General features: G+C 43.8%; 1 protein-coding gene across 7 annotated transcripts in view; it reads right to left on the bottom strand.

Annotated features, from left to right (window-relative positions):
* LOC146354543 (proton-coupled amino acid transporter 1-like) overlaps nt 1–24,450 on the bottom strand; it is a 52,145-nt gene extending 27,695 nt beyond the window's left edge. For 5 of the 7 annotated variants that reach the window (XR_014788430.1, XR_014788431.1, XM_084839195.1 and 2 more), the window contains exons 1-8: nt 24,326–24,450; nt 15,724–15,871; nt 13,466–13,556; nt 8,188–8,276; nt 6,713–6,808; nt 5,104–5,188; nt 2,890–3,108; nt 1,289–1,387 (exon numbers count right to left, since the gene is read on the bottom strand). Coding sequence is in view for 5 of the 7 variants with exons in the window: in XM_084839195.1 (XP_084695321.1) it covers nt 1,289–1,387; nt 2,890–3,108; nt 5,104–5,188; nt 6,713–6,808; nt 8,188–8,276; nt 13,466–13,556; nt 15,724–15,866 (822 nt within the window). In the remaining 2 variants the exon portion in view is untranslated. Of the gene's footprint in view, nt 1–1,284; nt 1,388–2,889; nt 3,109–5,103; nt 5,189–6,712; nt 7,036–8,187; nt 8,277–13,465; nt 13,557–15,723; nt 15,872–24,325 lie in introns of those variants that run through there. The other 2 variants (XM_084839191.1, XM_084839193.1) reach the window with 2 other exon arrangements.
* Between the last annotated feature and the right edge of the window lie 370 nt (nt 24,451–24,820).

The following is a 24,820-nucleotide window of genomic DNA, read 5'->3' as shown; positions in this document are numbered from 1 at the left end:
TACATTTCCTTAGATTATTATTTTTTCCTTGTTAATGAATGCAGATATTTTTGAAACAGTGGATATGAAGACCAATGCATGAGTCTTTTGCACCAAGGTTTGGCTAGAGCTATGATTGGAGTAAGTTATCCATTGCCTTCTTAATCTCCAGACCAGGAGATTCTATAAATGCACGAGTCAAGCACCTTTGTTTTTACAGTTGGAACACTGCTTGGCATTTAGATTAGTTGCACTCCACTACAACATAGCCCCTTTGCCTCTCATCCTCTGCTCAGGGCTATTAGAAAAGCCATTCTCCTTCAGGACCAGCCTCACTGTTTGGCAGAGTAAGGCAGTTGCCTCAGGCAACTGATTCTGGATGTCATGAAAGGGCAGCAAAGAGGTGTTTGTGGGATTTTCTGCCTCAGGTGCCAAAGTAATTTGACTGGCCTGGGGTATGATGAACCTTTGACTGTGGAGGCAAAGTGTGCCACTCGCTGCTCTACCTCAGGCATCAAAACCTCTTGGGCCAGCCCTGCCTTTAGTATTTTGCACCTCCCATCTCAACTAAACATACCTAGTTCCTTCAGAGCCTTGCATTCGCTCTTATCATCTTTCTGGCTCTGAATCCTCGACAGTTTGTCCACATCCTTCTCAAGGACACAAACAAAAACTAAACCCGGTGCTCCAGGGCTGAGGCCTAACCAGTGTTGGATGGAGCAGTGCTTTTTCTTTCCTGTCTTAGATGCAATGGTTATCTGGCTAATGCATCTCAGAATGTCATTAGCAGCTCAGGAAACAGAATTACCACTGCAGAAAATTGATCCTAAACCATGGCAAGATAAGACAGACAAATTACCTGAGAATACAGGGGGAGGGAAGAAAGGAGAAAACTGACACAGTAAACCTATTCAGATAAGTTCACTCACCCACACCACCATTCTGTGCTACAAATGCACTTTCAAATTAAAAAAAAAAAAAGCTAGAAAGGTCAATGTAAAAGTATCTTATCCCAGAAGAGCAATACAACATTACCATAACACTGTTAGGCCCAGAACACCATTAGCTTATCAATACCCTGCGAAAGGTTACATGGATGCTTTTCAAAGCCTGAGGCTGAAGCAGCAAGGAAATTCCAGATGGGAATAGATACGTAGTATTGGTCGCCTCATATATGTCCAGCAGCCAGATGACAAGCGCTGCCGGATTCCTCCCCAACCAGGGAGAAACTGCCCCCAACGCCCTACCACCACTGAATTCTCCTGCGACTCCCAGCAAAGCAAGCTAAGCAGACGCACACAAGACTTACCACTCCAATGCCTTCAAAGGCAAAGATGGCCGTGCCGAAAAACAGAGGAAATGTCTTCCATGGAGCCACCATAGGCAGATGGGAAGGATCTGGAATGCCCTGGCAAAGGGAAAAGAAAAAAAAGGAGTTTAGATTTCAGGGAAAATGAACCAATGACTTGGGAGAGGGTTCCAATAGGAAGCTACTGGGTCATAGGAGACTGCATTAGACCAAGGCAGTCCAGTATAGCTCAGGTCCATCTATCTCAGTATTGTCTATACCAGGGGTGGGCAACTTATGGCCCTACAACTCCCCTCATCTCTGGCCAGTGGGGAGGGAGCATGTGAGTTGTAGGCCAAAATACCTGGAGGGCCACAAGGTGCCCACCCCTGGTCTAGACTGACTGGCAGTGGCTCTCCAGGGTCTCAGGCAGGAGGCTTTCCTTGCCTGACCTAGAGATGACAGGGACCCAGCCTTCTGCATGCAAAGCATGTGCTCTACCACCAAGCTCATTTCCCACCCCCTCCGTGCCCTCTCCATAAGGACGTGTGGAATTTGAAAACGCTACTATGAATCCCACAGCTTACTGAAAACAGATGACCTACTACAAGCAGAAGCCAGCCAGCACCCCAACAGTTGCTTATGCCACACTTGGTGTTTTTTCCCCTAAATATGCCTAATGTGTTACCAGTAGCAGTCTTGCTATACCAGTGGTGGCCAGTCTTTATGGCACAGGCACACTATGTCCCAAAGTATTTTGCTCCCCCTCTTTCGCTCCTAATATTCACTCGGCAGCCAAATCCTTCTGGGACCACCTGTATATTGCAGCACTCGAGCTCCCCGCCAATTTTCCACCACTCCAGCTAAAACACTGGCTCATGCTGTGGTTGTCTTTTGGCCAGGCTGCGGCAACCGTCCTCTTTCAGGCCTTCCACCACCATACCTCACTACCCTCCCATCTGTCCAGGACTCTTCCCACTCAAAATCCCTTCACTGGGTTCCTTGTCCCCAACAGAAACTCCTTGTTGCTGCATTCAGCACATTTCACACACTGGGCTTACCCCGTACCTTATCACCTGACATGTAACCTTTGCCCCTTGAACTCTACCACTCTCAGCCTACTGGAAGTATACTGCTCCCCCGCCCCCACTAAACACTCTGCACTTAATCTCTTGCTGTACCCTATGCCAGATACTTCCCTCGCTATTCCTTCAAATCCCTCTTCGGAACACACTTCTTCCCCAAAAGGCTTTGGCTTAACCACTTAGCCCTCACCCTTCCTGCAACCAAAACAAATCTTGAGTATACATAATGTATTTGAATGCCCTCATCCTGTTATCCATGCCTTCCCTTTCTCTGCCTATGTTGAAATTTAAGGTGGTAAGGGTGGAGACCTGCCTTTAAATATAAATATATATATTACTCTGCATAACCCCATGTGCATTGATGGTGCTATATTGATGAAATAAATAAAGCACTCTTTTCACTGAACTGGACTGACATTGGACCTGCAACGTGAACCTCCAATGGCTTGCCTCCACAAAGGCCCCACTTCAAAATGGCACCACCATTGCCAACAAGGAAATTCAGAAAGGAGTTTTCATGCTGATCGCTCTACATACCCTGACGATATACTGGTATATCATGATCAGGCTGGTAATCATGAGAAGATTGGCCAGCATGGAGAAGATGGAGAGTATCTTGAGATTCTGGATGAAGACGAGCAATATCACAAACGGCAACAAGGACAGGATGTATAACTGGGAGCTCATGGTTGGAGCCATGATCGCCGTCTCATTGGCACTGCAGTCATTGGTTGTACCATTGGCAGAAGATATCACCTATGGATTAATAAGTTGAGGGAAATGGGTGATTAACGGGCTTTTTCCCGCCTCTGCTTGATTTGTAACATGATTATGACAGAATGTGTTTGACAATAAGTTAATATGCGTCTCATTCCAACAACGGGAATATAAGCAGCCCGGTCTTAAAAATCCAGTTTGCACACACCAAGTATTCTAGAATCTGTGTTACAGCCACACCATAAGACCAGGGTGCAAAGAAAGGTCGAGCTTTACATCGCTGTCCTGGAAAGAGCACAGACATCAGTTTATAAACATCACCCTATGGATACTGATGGGTACACATCTTGCACAAGCAATAAGATGTTATAACTGTCCCCCTTACATAAGAAGTGATACCTGTCCCCGGTATACAAAAGGGTGGCAGCAGAGTACACACAGGGCACGGCCAGGTTGCCTTCAGCTTTTGATACAAGTCAGTCCATGCCTTGCTACTACTGCTTGTCCTTAAACATTAAAACATTTTCACTAAGCCAGTCATGTGATTGAACTGAAATGTGGATCAGGAAGAGAGAGTGCCAAGTTATGCTAGACTCTTAATCAGAAGGTTGCACTCACTGCTGAATCACAGGAACGCCTGAAGGAGAATCACAACTGCGGATAAATAAATAAGAATGCACTTCTCTCAGATTCAGAAAACAACTGTTCAACAGGAGAACACATGTCCACTGACGAGATAAAGGCAGTCCTGTTTTCTGCTGTTCGCAAGGGATGGATGTTGATGGCTACAGCATCTTACTTATGATTTCCCCAGAGCCACAGGAGACAAGAGAGACACAAATTCATATGGTTATTGCAACTCTCTTCTCCTCTAAGTGCAGTGAGCATATTCTACAAGTTAATCCCTGTTCTGCCCAAGCTAAAAAGTATAAAGTATTCCTGTACCATTATGGTGCAGGAAGGTTTGGTAATTGTGTGGAGTATGTAATTAGAACTGTAATCCCCACTGTGCATTGAACTGGAAAAAGGTCTTATTTAATACTAAATTTATTAAAAACATTTTTCAAGTTAACTGAAAGTTAAAACTCACACAATCTTCAGGTAATCAAACTGGAACATCCTAAACACTAAATTATTAAAATATAAATATGTCCTGAAATTGACCCAGTGGATTTGCCACACAGACCTGGTAGCTTCAAAGTAGTAATTTAATGACGAACCTAACCTTATGTAGGAGTATTCTTAGTAAATTGTGAGAGGCTGTGATGGTAATGGAGAGAGAGAAGCACCAAGTTACACAGGCACAACCTCAATGCCCACAGTCACTATAAAAGCTAGCTATTGCTCCATAGAAGAGGATGGCAAATGACCAAGGAACAACACATTGCTATTCTCCTGCCTCTGGATTTCATTAAACAGGGAGTTCCGTTAAATTAAACAGGACATTTCAAAAACAACCCAGCATTGCCTCCTTCGACAAACCACAGTATTGATTTTCATAACCAGCTCCAAATACAGCCATTCTGAGCATACTGTCTTCAATAATGACATGCTACCATCAACAGAAGATAAAAAAAGCCATTATCCATTACTTTCCAGCAACAATGTATTGGATACACTCCAGTGGTCTGTTTAAGGGGCTGCCAGTTCATTTACATTTACACCATCTCTTTTGTGGGTGTACAAATGTACAGTATCTGTTGGATACCTATTGTACTTTACATCTTCTCTATTCTAGGGCAAAATGGAGGCAACATATCCACCATACTAAGGAAGGGCAGATTTTCATTTATAAAAGGGCCCAGGGTTCTGTATACCACAGCTAAGCCACTAATTTGTCACAAGCTAAATGAAAATGAGGTGGTGTTTTTTCTTGCCTGCTAGGACAACTCCAGTTATGGAAAATAGGCCCGTCTCTGCCCATCTGTTATAGGAATAATGAAGATGCTTAAGTTAGACCAGCTCTTAAATTCCTCAGTTCTCACCTAAACTGCCTTTAGACATTACACCACATTAAATTATTTTGAGTCTTACCTGTTTTAGATTGTCAGCCAGGAATACAAAATATACACAGCAGAATCCCAGCTGAGTGAGGATCAAGAAAAAAACTACTAGGTACCTGAAAAAAAATAAGATATACATGTTAAAGATGTACAATCGCAACAACTCAACCTGTCTGAAATATTTCAGTTAAGGCTTGAGAAGTACTGTCAGAATTCCAACTTCTATTAAAAAATAAAGTTTCTAGCCCTTATAGTCACATAAGCCTGAAAGCATGTTGACAAAAAAGGGATGCCCTTGAATGCAAGTGGAGACTTTTAAAGTGCAAGCGGAGGAAAACTCAGAGCAAATATAATCAAAGAGCTTATTATTGAGTCTGCATCTTCTCAATGTCATCCAAGTAGTTAGGGGCTTTTAAAAATCCACCCATAGTGGTGAAGTAGTGAAACCCTTGAATGGCACACTATCAGTTTTGCAAGACATTTTGAAGGTAAAATCACAACATGGACTCCACAGTTGCTACAGGTCAGTCCTTTGAAGTGTCTAGAGCTCTATCTGGTCCTGTATTGTTCGATGACATGCAACTCTATTTCTCCTTATCTTCAGATCCAAGGGAGACTGTGGGTGTGCTAGCCTGGCCACGGTAATGGACTAGATGAGGGCTAACAAACTTGAGGCTCATTCTAGACAAGGCAGGGGCACTCTTTCTGGATGGTTCCTTGGTCTGTATGAGCAGGATTCAACCTGCTTTGGAGACAGCTGCACTCCCCCTGAAGGACCAGGTTTTTAGCTTAGAGGTGCTACTGGATCCATCACTGTCATTAAAGACACAAGTGGTTTTCTGTAGTCTGAAGCACCTTTTACCAGTTTAGGCTGGTATACCAGCAATGACCTTATCTGGAGATGGATGGCTTGGCTGCTGTGATTCATGCTCTGCTAACCTCTCATTTGGACTATGTTACTGTCTTGTGTGTGGGGCTGCATTTAAAGATAATTTGGAAACTACCACTGTTGCAAAAACACTGCAGTGAGTTTTAACTTGGACCAGGTGGTTTGAACGTATCATGCCTACCCTGTCTTGCTTGCACTGCTTTCCAGTTCACTTTCAAGCCTAATGCTGGTTTCAGCCTATAAAGCTCTACATGGCTTGGTACCTTACTACCTGATGGAACACCTCCCCCCATATGTGCTTACCCATGTCTTAAGGCAGGGTGGGCCACGCATAACCTGTGAGCCACATGTAGCCCCACCCTCACCAGATTTGCAGCCCCTGCTGATGAGATCAAATCTTCCTTCACAACAGTGCTATGTAACTTCCATGCCAAACATCCCCATCCCCGCCATGCATGCAGGAAATAACATCTAAAAAGCACTACCATGTAAAGCAGGAGCACTGTCTATTCCCCTCCCCACCCACCCCATTTAAAATGCTTAAGGGAGCAATCCTATGTATATTTAGACAGAAAAAAGTCCTACAACTCCTAGCATGCCCGTAGTTGTAGGACATTTTCCCTGTCTAAATATGCACAGGATTGTGCCTTTAGACTATCTAGATCTACTTCTTTTCCACATGCATCGACTATTTCCAAGAGCATAAAGAAATTCACCCCCCCACACACACAAATAAAAGCAAAGTAATTACCTTCCCCAGATGGAGTGATTCCTAAGCCATGAACTGGGGCTGGCTTCTAGCCCATGCTTCACAGCATCCCCGTAATCCACAAATGGTTTCTGATGTCTAATTGGGGGGGAAAAGAGAGGAGTGGGTGGAAAGGATATTTGAATGGCTGAGCTGCTTGCTACAGAAGCATATGCTGGAGAAAAATCATGGTTGCAAGCCACAGACAACATTATTTGGGGGCAGTTCAGATTTTCTGCTGCACCATGCTAAGTTACCAGTGCTTTTCTGTTGAAGCCAGGCATGAAGTTAAGGAAGTCAGGTCCTTTGGAAATATGCATCAGACCCTGCATGCACACCAACCCAAGGAAGGAAAAGAAAACACTGTTGGAATCTTCAGCTAAACAGATCTGCAGCTGGCATTTGCTTATGGCTATGGAAAATTGTTACTGCCAGAGAACGTCTCACACATGCCTAGTGGTAAGGGAGCTGCTTCGCCACGGCAAAATCCCACATATGTGTGCGTGCATGAGGGAAGTGGGTGTAATTCAGGTTCATATCTGCTCTGCTGAGGCCCTTCCATGAATATAACACATCCGTACCTGCTTTTCAGAACATCAGATTAAGTCAATGGTGGTGGACATACATGTCCTCCCCTCCCCTCACTGACTTAATTCAGTACCCTGTCGTTGGTAGGGTAAGGGTTGCTTATCCCTGCTCTGGGTCACAACCACAGTTTTCAACTTGCTTTTCACAGGGCTAGCAGCATGATCCTAACTACATTTATTATCATTCTGCTAACTTTGTGAAAAGGATCTTGAAAACTGTGGCTATGATCCAGAGCAAGGAGGCAACCACTACCCTACCAGCTACAACTCCTATGACCCCTGACCATTGGCCATGCTGGCTGGAACTGATGAGGGCTGCAGTCCAAAACATTTGGAGGGCCACAAGTTGCCCACCCCGATCCAGAGCTCTGCTTGCCGCTGTGCAGGCCTACCCATTCTCTCCAACTTGCTTTGCATGCGTAACTAAGTGTCGCCCTTACAAAGGAAAATGGGTGCACCAAGTTGTTACCTCTCATGGAAGAGCATGGGAAGCTCCTGCACACGTCAGGCTCTCTCACCAATATTACACGAACAGAGCAAAACAAGTACAAGAAAGCATTCCGGAGGCTGCTGCATCTAGGCACAGTGTGGTCCAACAGAGTCATGACTAATGTAAAGATCAGGTCTGGCTGGATTAACTAGATGTCTCCAGCCAAGTTGCCGCCTCTCAGATCCATTTCTCCCCTCTGGGTCATCCTGACTCTTATTCCAGCCTCCCAGGTTTTGTGCAAGGGAAAAGAACAGTGCTTTAGACCATGAGAATTGCCATCTAGTTTAACTCATGTTCAAAGAATGGAGGTGGGGTATAAGGAGGGTGGAGGTGGCTGACACTGACAAGGAAAATAAAGCCACTTCCTTTAAGGAATACTACTCGCTCCCGTTTCCTCTTACTTCTTGCAGAAATGATGGGCACACTTCACCAGGATGTCCATGCAGTGCACTGCGATTATTCCGATCACAAGAAGGCTGATGGGGCCCATCTAAACAACACGAGAAGAAGGAGAAAGGAATTAAGAGCACACTTTCATGGCTGATAAATGCAAGATCCATGGCAGTAAAAATCCAACAATTTTTTACCAACAAAAATAGTAGAGCCAGTGTGATGTAGTGGTTAGAGCACTGGACTGGGACTCAGATCAGGGTACTAGTCCCCACTCAACCACGAAGCTCTCTGGGTGACTTTGGCCCAGTCAACCTAACTTATCTCACAGGGTTGTTGTGAGGATAAAATAGACAAGAGGAGGCCCATGTAAGCTGTCTTGGGTTCCTTGCAAGAGGAAAAAAGGCAGGATATAAATGTAATAATAAATAAAATAAAAACAGCCCATCAGCAGAAAGAGAACCTCATGCTCCAACAGCTGATAGTTTTATATTTTTTATTGTAGTGCTGCTTATTATTGTCCTGACAATTACATAATTCATACAGCGTTTGAATAGCATTTTTAAGCGTTCAGAGCACTTCACACACATTATCTTGTAGTCCTTTCAGCAACCCTGTAAAGTAAGTGATTATTATCCCCACTTTCCAGATAGGAAGAGAGATGTGGCGGAGGCATCTGACTTGTCACCTACGTGACAGAGCGGCGTTAAGTGAGACATGAGCCGGGGACTTCCCATAGTTTGTAGCATAGCATAGTTTGTAGCTACTATGTTACACCGACTCTGACGGAACCCTGGCTCGTGACAGCAGCTTCTATAAAGAAGAAGAAAGGCACCAAGCGTTCCATCAGCCACAGAAATAAACGTATCTGAAGACCTAGCTCTGCTGCAAATGCCTTTGTTTCTTGCAGTTCCCTCAATAATCCAGAGGCAGGATCCATTCTGCAACAAAACGTGTGGCTCAGCCTGCTTTCAGGCAGCAATTCTGGAAAAGAACAGCCCACACCCACTTGCTGCTGGACGGGAGAGCCTCTCTGCGTTAAGTGGAATTCCATCTAATGCTTCAGGGGAAAACCAAGAGTAATAGAACACCAGCATCTCAGATGTAGGAGGCTGCTCAACAGATAAAGGGCCAAGGAGGACGGCGCCTTCCTAAGATTAGGATAAGAGAAGGGAAAACAGACTCTGTGCAGGCCCTCTGCCTCTCACTGCTGGGTTCAAAGGCACATTTACATGCACTTTTATAACAGGACCCCTGCCCCAAGGTTGCTTGATAGGGCTTCAAAGGAGAAATCAGAGGTTCTGCTGCTTCACTACGAAGCCAACAGCGCACTCACTGGTTTGTGTATGGGCATGTATTTTATTTAATGTGACTATGTCCTGAAGAAACCCTTTTTCCATCCTCTTTTCAGCTAAAATTATTATCCTATTTTTCCTTTTCTTTCACTTCGGACATGTCAAACTCTCCATTTGCCTTATTAATTCACTGTTAGCTCCCTTTGAATCTGGTTTTCGGTCTTACTGTCCCATGGAATCTGCGCCTAACAAGTAAGAGATGATGGATACACGTAAACTACATGAACAACGAAGAGCCTTGAGGGCCTCCAAAAACTAATTTATTATGGCATATGCCAGGGGTGAGCAATTTCTAGGGTCAGGGGGCCACACTGCCCCCCTAGACCCCATTAGGAGCCACACCGCTATCCCTGTAAATTTGCCACCACAATTCAGCTGCATGGAAAAAGCTGCCAAATAGCCCCCTTTTTAAAAGGATAAACTGGCTGTTCACTGAATTTCAGTGGCAACGCTGGCAAAAAGGGGCTATTTTGCTTCAATAGTAGCCAGCAAAAAGGGGCTATTTTGTGCTGTCCTCCTTTAGCCCCTTTTTGCTGCTGTTGCCACTGAATTTTGGCAGCAAACAACTGCTTTATCCTTCAAAAATGGGGCTATTTGGCCATTTTTTCCTATCATCACTGAATTCCTGTTGTCATGGGGGGGGGGGCTGCATGAAGCCCATGTGCTGCCCACCCCTGAAATGAAAAATAGAATGACTATATAAAAAGCAGAAAATAAATAAAAACAGAAAAGGTGCCATGTAGCTTGAATTCTCAGAGGGTAGCTGTGTTACTCTGTTGCAGCAAAACAATAAAGTCTTGTGAGACTTTAAAGACTAACACATTTATTATGGCATAAGCCTTTGTGGGCTACAATTCACTTCATCCGATGCAGGAAGTTACAGGCTACCCTCTGAGGATTTAAGCTACATGGCACCTTTTCTATTTTTATTTATTGTCTGCTTTTTATATAGTCATTCTATTTTTCAGTTATATTATTTGAGTTTTAGTGAACATGCGCTTTATTGGTTCCATTCTCCTGGTTCATAGTGTCTTCTTTCTCTGTGTTAGTATCTCATCTTCCTCTTTCAACCGGAGTTCTTCAAGTGCGATTGTATGTATCTTCTTCTCCCTAGCTGCTCCATTTTGATCCCCTTCTTCCCTCTTAACATTCACTTTCAGTTTTATGCTGACAACCAAAAGCTCTGCTCCTCTTAGTGATATCTCTGCTCATCTTGTTGCTTTTTCTGATGACTCCTCATTGCCTGACATTTAACTTCTAAAGCAATGAGGAGACATCAGAAATAGCAACAAGATGAGCAGAGATATTATAAAAAAATGATTAACTTGTAAGCTGAATTTTTGTTTCTTCTAATTAACTTACTTTGGGTAAGAGGAATATTCTCCCTTCTCCCCAAGTATGGAACTTTGAGCTCTTTTCTTTTTTCTTTTATTCAAATCCCTTCAAAAATCAGACCTGTGAAATTTTTTGTTGTTGTTTATTTGTTCAGTCGCTTCCGACTCTTCGTGACTTCATGGACTAGCCCACGCCAGAGCTTCCTGTCGGCCGTCGCCACCCCCAGCTCCCCCAAGGTTCGAGTCTGTCACCTCCAGAATATCATCCATCCACCTTGCCCTTGGTCGGCCCCTCTTCCTTTGGCCTTCCACTTTCCCTAGCATCAGCATCTTCTCCAGGGTATCCTGCCTTCTCATTATGTGGCTAAAGTACTTCAGTTTTGCCTTTCATATCATTCCCTCAAGTGAGCAGTCTGGCTTTATCTCCTGGAGTATGGACTGGTTTGATCTTCTTGCAGTCCAAGGCACTCTCAGAATTTTCCTCCAACACCACAGTTCAAAAGCATCTATCTTCCATCGCTCAGTCTTCCTTATGGTCCAGCTCTCACAGCCATAGGTTACAATGGGGAATACCATTGCTTTAACTATGCAGACCTTTGTTGTCAGTGTGATGTCTCTGCTCTTAACTATTTTATCAAGATTTGTCATTGCTCTCCTCCCAAGAAGTAAACGTCTTCTGATTTCCTGGCTACAGTCAGCGTCTGCAGTAATCTTTGCGCCTAGAAAGACAAAGTCTGTCACTGCCTCCACGTTTTCTCCCTCTGTTTGCCAGTTATCTATCAAGCTGGTTGCCATAATCTTGGTTTTTTGAGGTTCAGTCTTCTTTTGTCTCACTCTACTACCAGAGTCTTTGGTTTACTCTTTTCTTTTATCATAATTATATTCTTTCTGGTTTAACTATCTCAACTTCAGCCTCTCCTCTATGCTCGGGTCTGTTGCTCATCTGGTTTTTTGTCTCCTTCATTTTACCCATGTTTCTCCTTTGTTATGGTTTCTCCACTGGCTTCTATTTCCTTATTAGATCCAGTGTAAGCTACTTGTTCATGTTTAAAATCTCCTTATTCTTCAATCCTTACTTTCCTTTTTTTCCCATGGTCTCTGCTCTGTTACTACTCTTTTCTTGCCTAAGCCTCAAGTTTCTTTAAATTCCTTTGAAGGCTCCTAACAGGTCAAAAAGTTAAGCTTAAAAATAGGTACTTCTATCTTGAAGTCTCCATCCATTCTTACTGTCCCATATCATCCTCTCTGCAAGCACCCAAACAGAATGTAAGGCATAGGCATGATCCAACAGCACTTTAAGTCCCACTGATTTCAGTGGGAAAGTTAAGCAAATGCCTCTGTTCTTTCCACTTCCCTTTCCAAACTGCCTTGTTGGCTAGACTGTAAGCCTATAAGGCAGGGTTTCTCTTCTTTTTACTTGATTTTTTACAGTACCTAATGTTGAGGATTTTAAGATGATCATTATCATTACCAACATCTTGTTTGCAGCCAGTTCAGTTATTTTGTATACAATATACTGTAACATGAAATAAGGACTATTTTGATGTAACGTAGCTTAATTGTAGCTCACATGATTTGAAGTATATGTCCCTGAAGAATCCTGCCTTGCTGGGAGGATTCCAATCCCTATGTTACACAGACAGAAGAGAGTTAGGGAGTATGATGCCACACACTAGAGGGGACTTTTTTTAGTTTATGACCTACATATTTGATTACTAGTTAATTATTTCATAATTCAGAGAGTACATATAATATTCTGGCTGAACTGGACCAATGTTGCATAATGTACAAACAGACTCTTCCCTGCTTTTAGAGGCCTTATTAGAAGAGCAGGAAGGAGAGCACCCTGAAAATATTTTGGCTTAGATGTTTTTGATGACTCTATTCAAATTGCTAGGAAATGCAAGACAGGTAAGTCTATGGTCGCAGTCCTCTATCTACTAAAAGGCAATGCTTTCTCTGTTCTGCTTACATCCTGGATTGAAGTAGGATTCTAAAAGCAGTCAAGGACTATTTTCATTAATGGAAAAAATTACTTGCTTGATCTCTCGATCTCTCTCTCTCCACTCCAGCCCCAGTGGGAAATTTGTAAACAGGTACAGGAATGCAGAAAGTTCAGCAACATCTCAGTATACCTCATTTGAAGCAGCAGTGCCCATGAAGAAAAAGTAGTGGTGAGAAGTAGCCAACTTATTTTACTTCACCTTTGACATCTTGGTCATTCTTCTGTGGATATCTGGCCACCAGAAGTCGAATGCCAGAAGTTGAAACACTAGCCTATCAACTGCCAGCTATTACATAGTCATATTCTGAAACTGCAGTAGATGAACTAGGATTAGAAGCAACAGCTCAATTCTGGAGAAAAAAGCCACTTGTTTTCCCCAGAACTAAACTCCTAAGGCTGTGATCCTATCCACATATACCAGGGAGTAAGCTCTATTGAACGCAATGTAACTTAGTTCCCAACAGATGCTCACAGGACTGTACTGTAAGGCATCAGCACAAGTATCGTTTGTTAAACAAGGAGGAAGATACAGATTTAATGAATCCTGCAGCACAAGAAGTTAACCAAGATTGCAGTGCAAAAGCGGCAGTCTTACCACAATGCCAGCGTTTCTGATGGCCAATGGGAGCCCCAACATGCCTGTACCAATGTTCCCTTTCAACAGATGTATTAAGGTCTGAAGCCATCTGAGAAAACAATGTAGAGAGAACATTAAGTACCTTAAAGGATGCAACCCTATTTCTTCCAGGCAGAAACTGCCAATCACATGTATTCTGGAATTTAAGTTAAACTACAAGAATGTACTAATAGGTTAGTTAAAAAATTGGGTTTTAAAATTTATATTTGAACTTGCATACACATTTTCACTCAGGACAATGCTCTAAATGGCTTACTAACATATATGATTGCCAGTATAATTTAACGTCTAATTTTGACGTACACTTGATTATTATAAAAACTTTTAGACTATGGCACATTCACGCTAAGAAAACTAAACTGATTAACAATCATTACGGTTAAGTTAATGGAGACGAACTGAAGAAAAGGGAAGGAAGAAGTATCAGGGGAGGCAAAAAAAGAAAATAAACAACCATTTCATCATCAAACCAGCAGGTTAAGATAGCTATTACAGCAGCATCAGAATTGGAACTTTTTTTCTTCAAAAACAAATGCCCCCAAGTGAAAGAGAGGTATCTTCACTAGACACTGTACGGCAGCCTTCCCCAGCCTGGTAGCCTCCAGATGTGCTGAACTTTAACTCCCAGCATCTCCCAGCCCGCATGGCTGACTAGAGAATGCTGGGAGTTGTAGAGCAACACATCTGGAGGGCACAAGGATGGGAAGGCTGCCGTAAGGTCTCCAAGCACCTGACAAGCCTCGGGGGGGGGGGGGGTCCATAGACCATCAGGAGAACATACTTTTGGTCACAGAATCTTATTTTGGAAGGTGGTGGCAGCCACAGCAGTATCAGTCCCATTAATCGCATTTCACAGGAGAGAATACATAGGACAAGGCTCTCCTACGTTATTCTGGATCAAGGCTGTACAAGGCTTTAACAGTCGACGTAAGCACCTTTACATCAGCCTGGAAATAAACCAGTGACCACTGAAACTCACAAAAGACTGATGTCATGTCGTCCTCCTGGCAGCTAATAGCTGAAGTTTCTAGGCTGCATTCAAAGGAGCCCTACGTGAAGCATGCTACAGAGGCCATATCAAGAGGTTACCCTTGTATGCACAACAGTGGCCAGATCCTTCGTTTACATGAAAGTATGCAGCGGTATTAACTGAAGCGGTCAAAGCATACTCTTGACAACAGGCACATGCAGTATGTGATGCAACTCTGCAGCTTCCACAAAGCTTTGCAGCTTCAGCAGATGGTCAGTGCAATCTGAAACACTTTGTGGGAAAGGGGGCAAGACAAGCTCTCAAGTAACGTCATAATAAGAAAGCACAGTCACGTCCATTAGAAGTTCATTTATTTATTTTAAAGAGAGAGACATTGCTATCATTTGCAAGAAAGACTAAGAAATCAAATGCATTTTGAGACTTCTAAAAGGTCACAATTTCTCCCAGGAAGCAAACATGAATATATTGAATTTCCTTAAAGCGAAGTCTCAGCTTGCTCCTGCATGTAACTGTTACAGATCAGGGATGCCAAAACTGGAACTTCGATGAACCTAATTCAAAAGACAGACTGAGAGCAAAGCAAAGCTATGGCTCATTGTTTTAATGGGTTTCAGTACACCGAATGAGGGCGAGGGGCAGGTTTTCCATGTTCAGAGGAGCTTGGAAGAAATAATGCAGATAGACAACACATCTATGAAAAATGTGTACTTGCAGGTTATGGTTTCCTGAGGGAACAAGGGGATAGAAGAAATTCAAGTTCCATGCCTAAATGATCTGAAACCACAATAGTCTTGGCTGGCTGAATTCATGCTTCCAAGGGTCCAAGAAGTGCAAGCCCATGGGCTTTCATATGACTGCCACATGGAAGACAAATTACAGTACGTGCCTGAACATGTTTCCCCCCAAACCTGAGTGAGCTTAATTATGTAGAACTGGGATATATGACCACCCCTTACTTCTTCTATATTTACATCCTGAAAGGAGCCTTACATGATAAACATGTTTCTCTCTTAGTTAAAATCAATTAGCCCAGCCTTCCCCAACCTGGTACTCTCCAGATGTTTTGCACTTCAACTTCCATCAACCACACCAACAAGGCCAATGGTGAGGAATGCTGGAAGTTATAGTCCAAAATATCTGGAGGGCATCAGCTTGGGGAAGGCCAAATTAGCCTGTCTACCAATATACACCCATAGAGATTCAGATGACGAGCTCAGTCACTTACGTTGTCCCATTTGCCTCTCCAAACCGCTGGTAGGATGATGGGTTAGAGAAGTTCCTTAGGCCTTCTGGGGGGCTGCCATCAGGAGTCACCTCTGTTGAGCTGTAGTCATTGTAGTCTTCGCCGCGCAACCTCTTGGTGGACATTGTGACTGTGGGAGAAGCAGGATTAGAAACCATCGTTCCTACTAACTCTATGCTTCTTCCTGGGGCTGTTGCAGACTCCACTGCACGGACCTTTTCTGGATGGGACATTGCTGCAGTACAAGTGCCCTGCTCCAATTAGTGGAACAAGTTCTGCCTGGAAGAGTTATATAGTGCCACACCTCCTGACCTGAATGAGGAGTTGCAACAGTAGCACATTCAAGAGGAAAACTCCAGATCAGAGATGTGCTTTGGGATCAGCACTTTAACTATAATTACCACTGGAGTCAAAGTGTAACCCTGTCAAAGTCCAGAACACCCACACTTTCCCCTTGAAGGCAAGAAGAGATACCCACTCTTGATCTGTTCAGCTGTTACCACTACCTTGAACATGATCAGCATACATTCTTCCACTTACTGCAAAATGTGTATCAGTTTTCCCTCAACAATTGGGATAAGAGGCTCATCTGACACACAGAAAAGGATTGCAGAAGTCAGTGCCTGTTTCCTGAATCCTGCAATTTGCCTCTGAGAGGTATCGATGACAAGTACAGAAAAACAAGGACCTACTTCTCTCACCCAGCTTATCCCACCGGGCCTTAGAACTAGAAAAATAGAATCCTTCAACTGAAATAATACAAAGATCAGAAGACTGGCCTATTCTTCCTTCCATGCATGCTGATGAACCTGGCTTCAAAGGTGGAGTGCCCATCTACTTCTATATCTACTGCAGTCGCTACAGCCAGTTCTGCTCCCACGTTAAATAGCTAAATTGTGTAGTGCTTGGGGAGGGAACACAGCATGCAGAAGGTTCCAGGTTTAATCCCCGGCAACTCCAGGCAGGGCTAGGAAGGAATCCTGCATGAAACCCTGGAGAGACGCTGCTACCAGTCAGTGTTGACAATACTGGGCTAGGTGGCCCAATGGTCTTACTCAGTATAAGGCAGCTTCCTGTGTTCCTATGTACTTTCACTGGCACAGATTTAACCTAGGCAAAGATTATAATCTAACTATTCCTGCTCTTAATGTCATCTGTCCCCAAACAAACTTCCAGTTTCCAAAACATGCCTTTCCACTGGGAGAAAAACCATGCAAGGAAGCCAGAATAGATGTACGCAAAACATTTTTTTGCCCAGAGAGACAGAAGTAGTTAGGAGGTACTCAGAACAGGACCGGGTGGTGTGATGCCCTCAAAAGATGCCCATTATAGAGTTGGAGGACCTTTGCCTTGGTTTCGTTTTTTACAGTGGCTTTTCTTGGAAGCCACAGTTTAACACAGGGGTACAAGACCTTTTTCGGGTTGAGGGCCAAATTCTAGTTTGGAGAAGCTTTCAGGAGCCTCATTCCAGGGCTGGGTGGGGCCGAGGGCAAGGGGCGGGGCCAAAAGCACCAGCATATTTTATTTTGACGCTCTTTCTGCCAGTAATTAAGCCCGAGGAGAGGCACCTCAACCTTTTAGAAGGGCGGGGGGGCTGCACAAAATCTGGGAAACCACCAAACCAATTGATGTTTGGGGAAAATTGGGTGCGGCCAGTGGAAGGGAGCATGGCCATCTAGGGAACCCTGGAGGGCCAGATTTGCCCTCCCGGGCCAGAGGTTCTGCACCCCTGGTTTCCCATGAAGTAGTCGGACTCATAAGCATAGACTTCAGAGGAGGTGTTGAGTCAATTCAAGCATACCATTCCTGACCCTCCAACCAACCATGGTTTGGATGAGTAGATACATGTTTTGTGACTGTGTGCACACAGAATCTATCCAAACCATTTGAACCCAGATATTGCCTATTCATAACTTTATGAAATATTTTTCTATTCCTTGGCCATTGTGAAAGACTGAAAGGGGGGGGGGGTATTTTGACCTTGAACTCCAGATTGAGCTTGCTTTGTTCTCTTGTCCTCTCCGGTAATCTAAAGGATGGACCTTGCCAGAGGCAAGAGAGAGAGAGAGAGAGAGAGTGTGTGTGTGTGTGTGTGTGTGAGAGAGAGAGAGAGAGAGCGAGAGAGAGCGAGCGCTAGTTAGGAAGCAGTTAGTTATGCCCCCTTCCAATTGACTCAGCTGTAGGAGAGAAAGGGCTAGATTTTTTGTTGCCTAAACAAAGAAGATTCCATCTTATGAACTCATATTAAATATTCTGAAAAATAATACAAGCAAGACAGCACCTGCTGGAGCTCAGACTAAAGTTCCTACATCGCATGTTTTGTTATAGGATTAATGCTTTCTGTATAAGCAGACAGGAGAGAAGGTTTTTCATAAAACAGATATTCTGCAGTTGAAAATTTTAAGTATGGAAGCTATGAGCCAAATAATTATTGTGCCAGTGGTGCTTGGGATATTGATAGTAGCCCCTCCGGTAGGTTTCCCCATTCCAGAAAGGCATGACAGTGAAGGCCCAGTGAATCATCAAGATGAGGATAATGTTTGGTAAGGTCTCAACAGAAGCAGTTAATAGACAGGTCAATGACATTTTATATGATTGAAAAGACCTTTTTTTTTTTTTTTTTACAAAACTCCCCTTGCCCCAACTACAATGAGCTCACTGTGGCCAGGTCTTCCTCACTTTATACCCAGGCTGTTAATGACTGATGAAAGTATGGACACTGCCCCTCCTAAAATGGGGTTGAGGAAAAATACTGCTACGAGGCAGAGTTGATAAAAATCAATGATTTTTTTTTTTAATCCACGTTTTTAAATTTAAATTGGATTTTTTAAAATCAGATTTTTTTTTATTTAAATCAAATTTTGAAATTAGTAAAAATAGAGCCTAGGTCAAAGATATCATCCTGAATACTAATTATACAACTTCTAATTATATTCTATGAATATGTTAACAGCAGTTTATGGAGATGGGAGATAACCTCATCAGTCCTATTCTGCACTGCAGACAGACGCACGTGTTCTCTCTCACGCACGCATCCTCTCTCAAGGTCTTGCCTATCTCTAAGTGCAAAGATAGAGAAGGTCAATGAAGAGAGCATTTGGGGAGATGGAGTAGATCTGAATGAGGAGGAGGAGTCTGGATGTAAATGCAATGGATAGGGGAGGGGAACAGAAAGTGAAACCAAAAGTGAACAGAACGTATTCATGCAGTCCTGACTCCTGAGGAAACTTCTGCTGCATGTACCCTCTGCAAAAATCCCTATGCGTGTTTGGTAATGTTGTTTGTTGAAAAAGAAAACTAACCAGAAGAATAAACAATCGCATTAGTACAATTTAAAAGCCTGTTTGGTGGTGGTGATTCCACATCATGAAAAAAATATCATGATTAATTGAACAGTTGGAGATGGTTCATCTCCTGAATGATTTCACAAGTTCATTCTGCTTTAGTACTTAAACGACCAAATTATCATCCAATTTTTGGATGAAAATTAATTTGAAAACAAGTCAGAATATAGTGACTGTAGCCATGAAATTAAAAGACGCTTGCTCCTTGGGAGCAAAGCTATGGCAAACCTAGACAGCATAGTAAGAAGCAGAGACATCACCTTGCCAACAAAGGTCCGTCTAATCAAAGCTATGGTCTTCCCAGTAGTAACATATGGCTGTGAGAGCTGGACTATAAGGAAGGCTGAGCGCCGAAGAATTGATGCTTTTGAACTGTGGTGCTGGAGAAGACTCTGACGAGTCCCCTGGACTGCAAGGAGGTCAAATCAGTCAATCCTAAAGGAAATCAACCCTGAGTGCTCATTGGAAGGACAGATACTGAAGCTGAAGCTCAAATATTTTGGCCACCTAATGCGAAGAGAAAACTCTCTGGAAAAGACCCTGATGCTGGGAAAGACTGAAGGCAAAAGGAGAAGGGGACGGCAGAGGATGAGATGGCTAGATAGCACCACTGATGCAATGAATATGGACTTGAGCACGCTCCGGGAGAGAGCGGAGGACAGGAAGGCCTGGCGTGCTATAGTCCATGGGGTCACAAAGAGTCGGACACGACTGAACGACTGAACAACAACAATGGGACAAATGAACTGCAGGTGGCTATTTATAATTGGCCAGTGAAAAAAGCTACCTGGGGCAAAGAGAACTGAAGAAGAAAGTTTCACTGGAAATCAATATATTTTGGGAGTATCATTGGATTTAGGATATGGTGTTCTCTGCAAATGCCTGATTCGGTTTAGGCAAAGAAGCAGTATAGCATTCACATTCCAGGATTCAGATTTACCGCTTAAGGTTTGGTTCTTGTTGTGTAAGTTTGTTGATAGAGAATGTTTTGTGCTCAGGGTTTTGATTTCCACATGCAAGTCTTCTGTTATTTTGTGCTACTGTTTTGCTGGCAGTTGCTGGCTGGGCTTTGTGTGGCATATCTTCTGGCCTGCTGGTAGACTTCTGCCACTCCCTAGGGTAGAGCCATGATGCTGGAAGTCTACTACAGTGTCAGTCGTAAATATCTAATTTATTTATCTGGATTTCTACCCTAACTCCTCATATCCTGAATCTGTGACAGAGCAGGACACACATCAGAAGGCTTATGCAAATTCAAAGCAGGGATGTAAGATTGCAGTTTCACCACTGAATTCAACACAAAATTGCAGAACCATTTTAAAATGGTTTTGATTTCTTTCAGATACCCCATTAATCTGCCCCAGTCAAAGTATATTACGCATAGAACAATATCAGCCATTTCACCAGCCAACCAAATGGGGACCCCAAACTCTGTCCCAGTATCACCAAGTATTTTGCAATATCTATGCAAGCAAGGAACACTTGCATAGATATTGCATAGGACATGGCAACTTATACAATATGTTGGCATAATTAGCTGTTTATCAGACTGGGGGTTAAGAAAACTCTTCAACAAAGCAATCCAAGTACAGATAATTATACAGAAACAGCTGCGCCACTTCCCCCTCCTCCCTCACTACTAGTTACATCATAAAGTTCTTTTTATTCTCCTATATCTGGCACAACGCCTCTCTATAATTGCACTGGGGCTCTTTTCCTTTGAAAAGTAGCCAGGAAAAGTACCCTTTCTCCCTCTGTTTCCAGATTACAGACTGCAGAGTAGCAGGAAGCTCAAGAGGCTAATTTGACTGCAATCAGCAAAAAAAATTGCTAGAAAAGGTGGAACCTGGAAAAGTACTGAAGGAAGGGTTACAACCTTAGATAGGAGAAATGTTTGCAGAGATCATCCATGGTCTGTCCCTTTTTGACCGCAGACCTAACATATGCATTACTTCATACTTTAACTCCTATTGAACTATTCTCAGGGAAGGCAGAGGACCCAGGGCTCAGCAAAATATTTTATTGGAATTCCAGAATGTCAGCCAGAACGGGAGGGGGGATATTCACTTGTTCATTTTCCAGTGTGATATATGCCATCTTCCGTAAGCAATGCCCTTCTGCATTTTAGGGCAAACAGGCCAGTATCTACAGAAAAGAATAGATGGACACAAATCTGCCATCAGAAATGGCAATATTCAGAATCAATGGCAGAACACTTCAGCCTCCCAGGATTCTTTCTCACTGACCTTAAAGAGACGATTGTGGAGCAAAGACATTTCAAAGGGAGACTAGAGTGAGAGATTGCTGAGTTAGAATTCATCAGCAGGTTTAATTCTATCGCCAGAGGTTTGAATCGAGATAAAAATCCTTCATCATGCTACTACATGTGTTAATTCACTGTCATGCCAAGGCTGTTTGTGTTCTGAGCAACAGCTGCACCATGAATGACTAGTGTTAATAATCTGATTGTCACTGTCAGTGGTTATTGAATTTAATTTCCTTCTGACCTTACTGTTCACAATTCTCCCTTCTCCCCTACCCTTACCACCACATGTACCGTATATAAATCTGAAACTCTCCATAATACTCCACGCATCTCATGAAGAGAGCTATAGTCCATGAAAGCTTATGCCAGAATATATTTGCTGGTCTTTAAGGTGCCAGTAACTTTACCATCATATTCTACCTATTACAGTGAAAAATCAGTAGTAATCATAGTAAGAACAAAAGACAACATAGCTTTGCTGCCTTGTAGGGTTACTGTCTTACACATAGTGATTGCTATTAAGCAGTTATTTTTCATTCCAAGAAGATCACAATCAGTAGTAATGCTCAGAAGGTCACTGGCCACTGCTAGCCATTTGGATGCACCACTAAGTGAAAATACTAGTAGTATGGCAAGTATCATGCAATACATTGCTTGCACATTTGTTTTCACAGAATGGTTTGCTCCCTGTGTAAAATTTCCACCTCATTACTTTGCCAAGCAGATACACACACACACTTTTTTTCCAACTCAGGATGTCTTTCTGCAGCCTCCAACAGTAGGAATCCATTAGGATCCTGAGAATGGTTCCAAAAGCAGCCCAATCTCCACATACGTCAAAAATGAAAAGAAATCAAGTATAGCTGCCCAACCATATCTGCCCACAAAACTGTGCGCTGAATAGAAAGCTGCCTTATTGGTTCATCTAGCTCAATATTGTCTACACTGATTGACAGGAACTTTCCAGGTTTTTGGACAGGGGCCTTTCCTGGCCTAACCTGGAGTTGCCAGGGATATGCCCGTGACTTACCCACGCTATCTTCCCTGTGTGCATTCACATACTGAAGAGTTATCCAGCGCTCATGTAACAATTAAAAATGGCAGTCAGAACTGAAGGTCAGGCTTCCTTCAGTGCAAAAGCATTTAAATTCAATTTCCCTAGCATTGTCCCTTTTTAGACACCACAATCTCCCAATGACATCCTGCTTATGAGAAGCACTGCATATTAGTTTTCGTTTCCCCTTCAACTGCGGTACTTATTATCCTCATGCTCCAAACTCTCTGTTAGACAAGATTTCTTCATAGGTCCCCCATCCTATACTGGCCTCTCTGTCACATCCAGAAAATCTCTGTTTAGTGCTTATTTCTATCTGGTTCATGCAACTACTGCAAAACATCTGGATTTTAGCTCTGCTGTGCAATTTCATCCATTCAGGGAATCCTAAACATAAATCATTTCCATATAGAAAATGACACATCTACACACACACAACCAATCAATTTCTATGTTAGAAAGCTGCAGACACAGCAGCTTCCTCAAAGACATGCATATGATTTTCACACACAACCATATTCCCCCTACACAGAGATTGCGTCCACATAGTGTTGTGTGTTAAGCAGGTCTCATCCATGATTTTCCTCATCTGTGATTCTCTGATTGCCACTCCAATGACAATTATCCCAAACAGAGCCCAAACACTTTCCTGGGCAAGGTATTAATTTGGACATCCTAATATGAGATGGAGAGAGCAATTCTATGGCAACTAGACAGCGGCTAGATGGCCACAGGATATGCTGTTTTCCGGGAACTGACCTCAGAGCCCATGCTTCAAGGTTGGTTCCTGGAAAACCAACCTCCCCCCAAGTCCGCGCTGCCTTGGAGGGAGCGCGGAGCAGCTGAAAAGGGCTGGGCTGGGGGTGTTCCAGGGCGGAGAGAGCTGATCTGTGTGTACAACACATCCTATGTGTTGTACGGCAGCCTCCTCTCCTGCTTGGCCCCCCCACGGCTAGACAGCCAAAATCAGCTGTCTAGCAAAAAAAGCAGGACAGGAGCGGTGGGGAGGGAATGATCCCCCCATGCTTCTCCTGCCTTGCTTTGGATAGGCGGTCGCCTCCAAGTTAGGAGGCAGCTGCCTATCTAGATAGGATTGCACTCTTACTCTTGTACCCCTTTTTGCCTAATACAAACACGGCAAGGAGCCCTATACAGTATCCAATTGGTCAGATTAAAAAAAAAAAAAAACCTTCAAAAAGAGAGAACAAATATTTTAACCTGCATATTCAACTAAAACATGTTCTTCTTCATCTTCCCCTAGAATGCATGTCACATTTCAGTTTCTCTTTAGTGCCATCCTCTGGGGTAAATTGCCTATCACCAGATCTATTTTCAATGCATGTTATTCCAGACAAAGAGCACCAACGCTTCCTACATGAGTCTGCAACCTCCATACACATCCCATCGCAGTACATACAAGCACTATTGTTCTGATGCATAGACCCTTTCCCCAGCTTCATCTGACAGGCTACTTAACCCACACCACTACACACACCCTGGACTGCCCCTGTGCCTTTAACAGCTGCCTAATCTGGAGAAGCTCAATAGGCACTGCAGTTCCTACCAGTGCACCTTCATGCCAGAAAGAGCTGCCCTACCGATTAGTCATTAGAAAAATTAAAAAGCCAGCAACCCCATTCAACAACATAGAAGAACATTACTATGTATGCCATAGTGCCTCTTGTTTCAGGGGTGGATGACTTGTGAAATCCAGATGTTGTTGGAGTGCAACTCCCATCAGCCCCAACCAGCATAGTGAGGGATGATGGGTGTTGTAGTCCAACAGCATTTGGAGGACCACAAATTGCCCGCGCCTGCTCTATCGTGTGGCCGTATGCTTCCCCACCAGCAGGCAGCCCTCCTTCACACCACGCTAGCCTCGCAAAGCCCTCCTTCCACCCCATCGCACCCCACACTCACCAGCCCCACCGCTGATTTCTGCTCCTTTTCCCTTTCACCGGCTTTCCATCTCGGCCTCTTCCTGGGACAGGTCATCTGACGGAATCGCCTTTCGCTGCTCACGTGACTACGCCGGCTCAGCCAGAGACACAAAAGTCACCTGACTTCTTCGCTGAGAGCGTGGAACTCTCCTACTAGGCAGCTTGACTTCCGCCCAAACAGCCCGCACGCCTGGGAACGCGCAGGCGCAATAGTGGGGCTCTGAGCCGCCTTCAGTTTGGGACTGGGCTGTGTGTGAGACGGTCGGCGATGAGTGTTGCCTGCGCCACCTAGAGGACAGTGCTTACCTTGCACCAGAAGTCCTCGCGTGCGTGGCCTCTTCCTGCTCTTCTTGCTACAGAGCCAGTGTGGTGTAGTGGGGAGAGTGTTGGACTGAGAATTGGGAGATCCGGGTTCGAGTCCCTACTCGGCCATGGAAGCTCACTGGATGACTTTGGGCCAGTCACACACTCTCAG

The sequence above is a fragment of the Heloderma suspectum genome, chromosome 2 (genome assembly GCF_057233095.1).
Source record: "Heloderma suspectum isolate Gila_16-S chromosome 2, 16-S_ref, whole genome shotgun sequence".
NCBI lineage: Eukaryota > Metazoa > Chordata > Lepidosauria > Squamata > Helodermatidae > Heloderma > Heloderma suspectum.
This window is presented reverse-complemented; position numbering and strand designations above follow the sequence as displayed.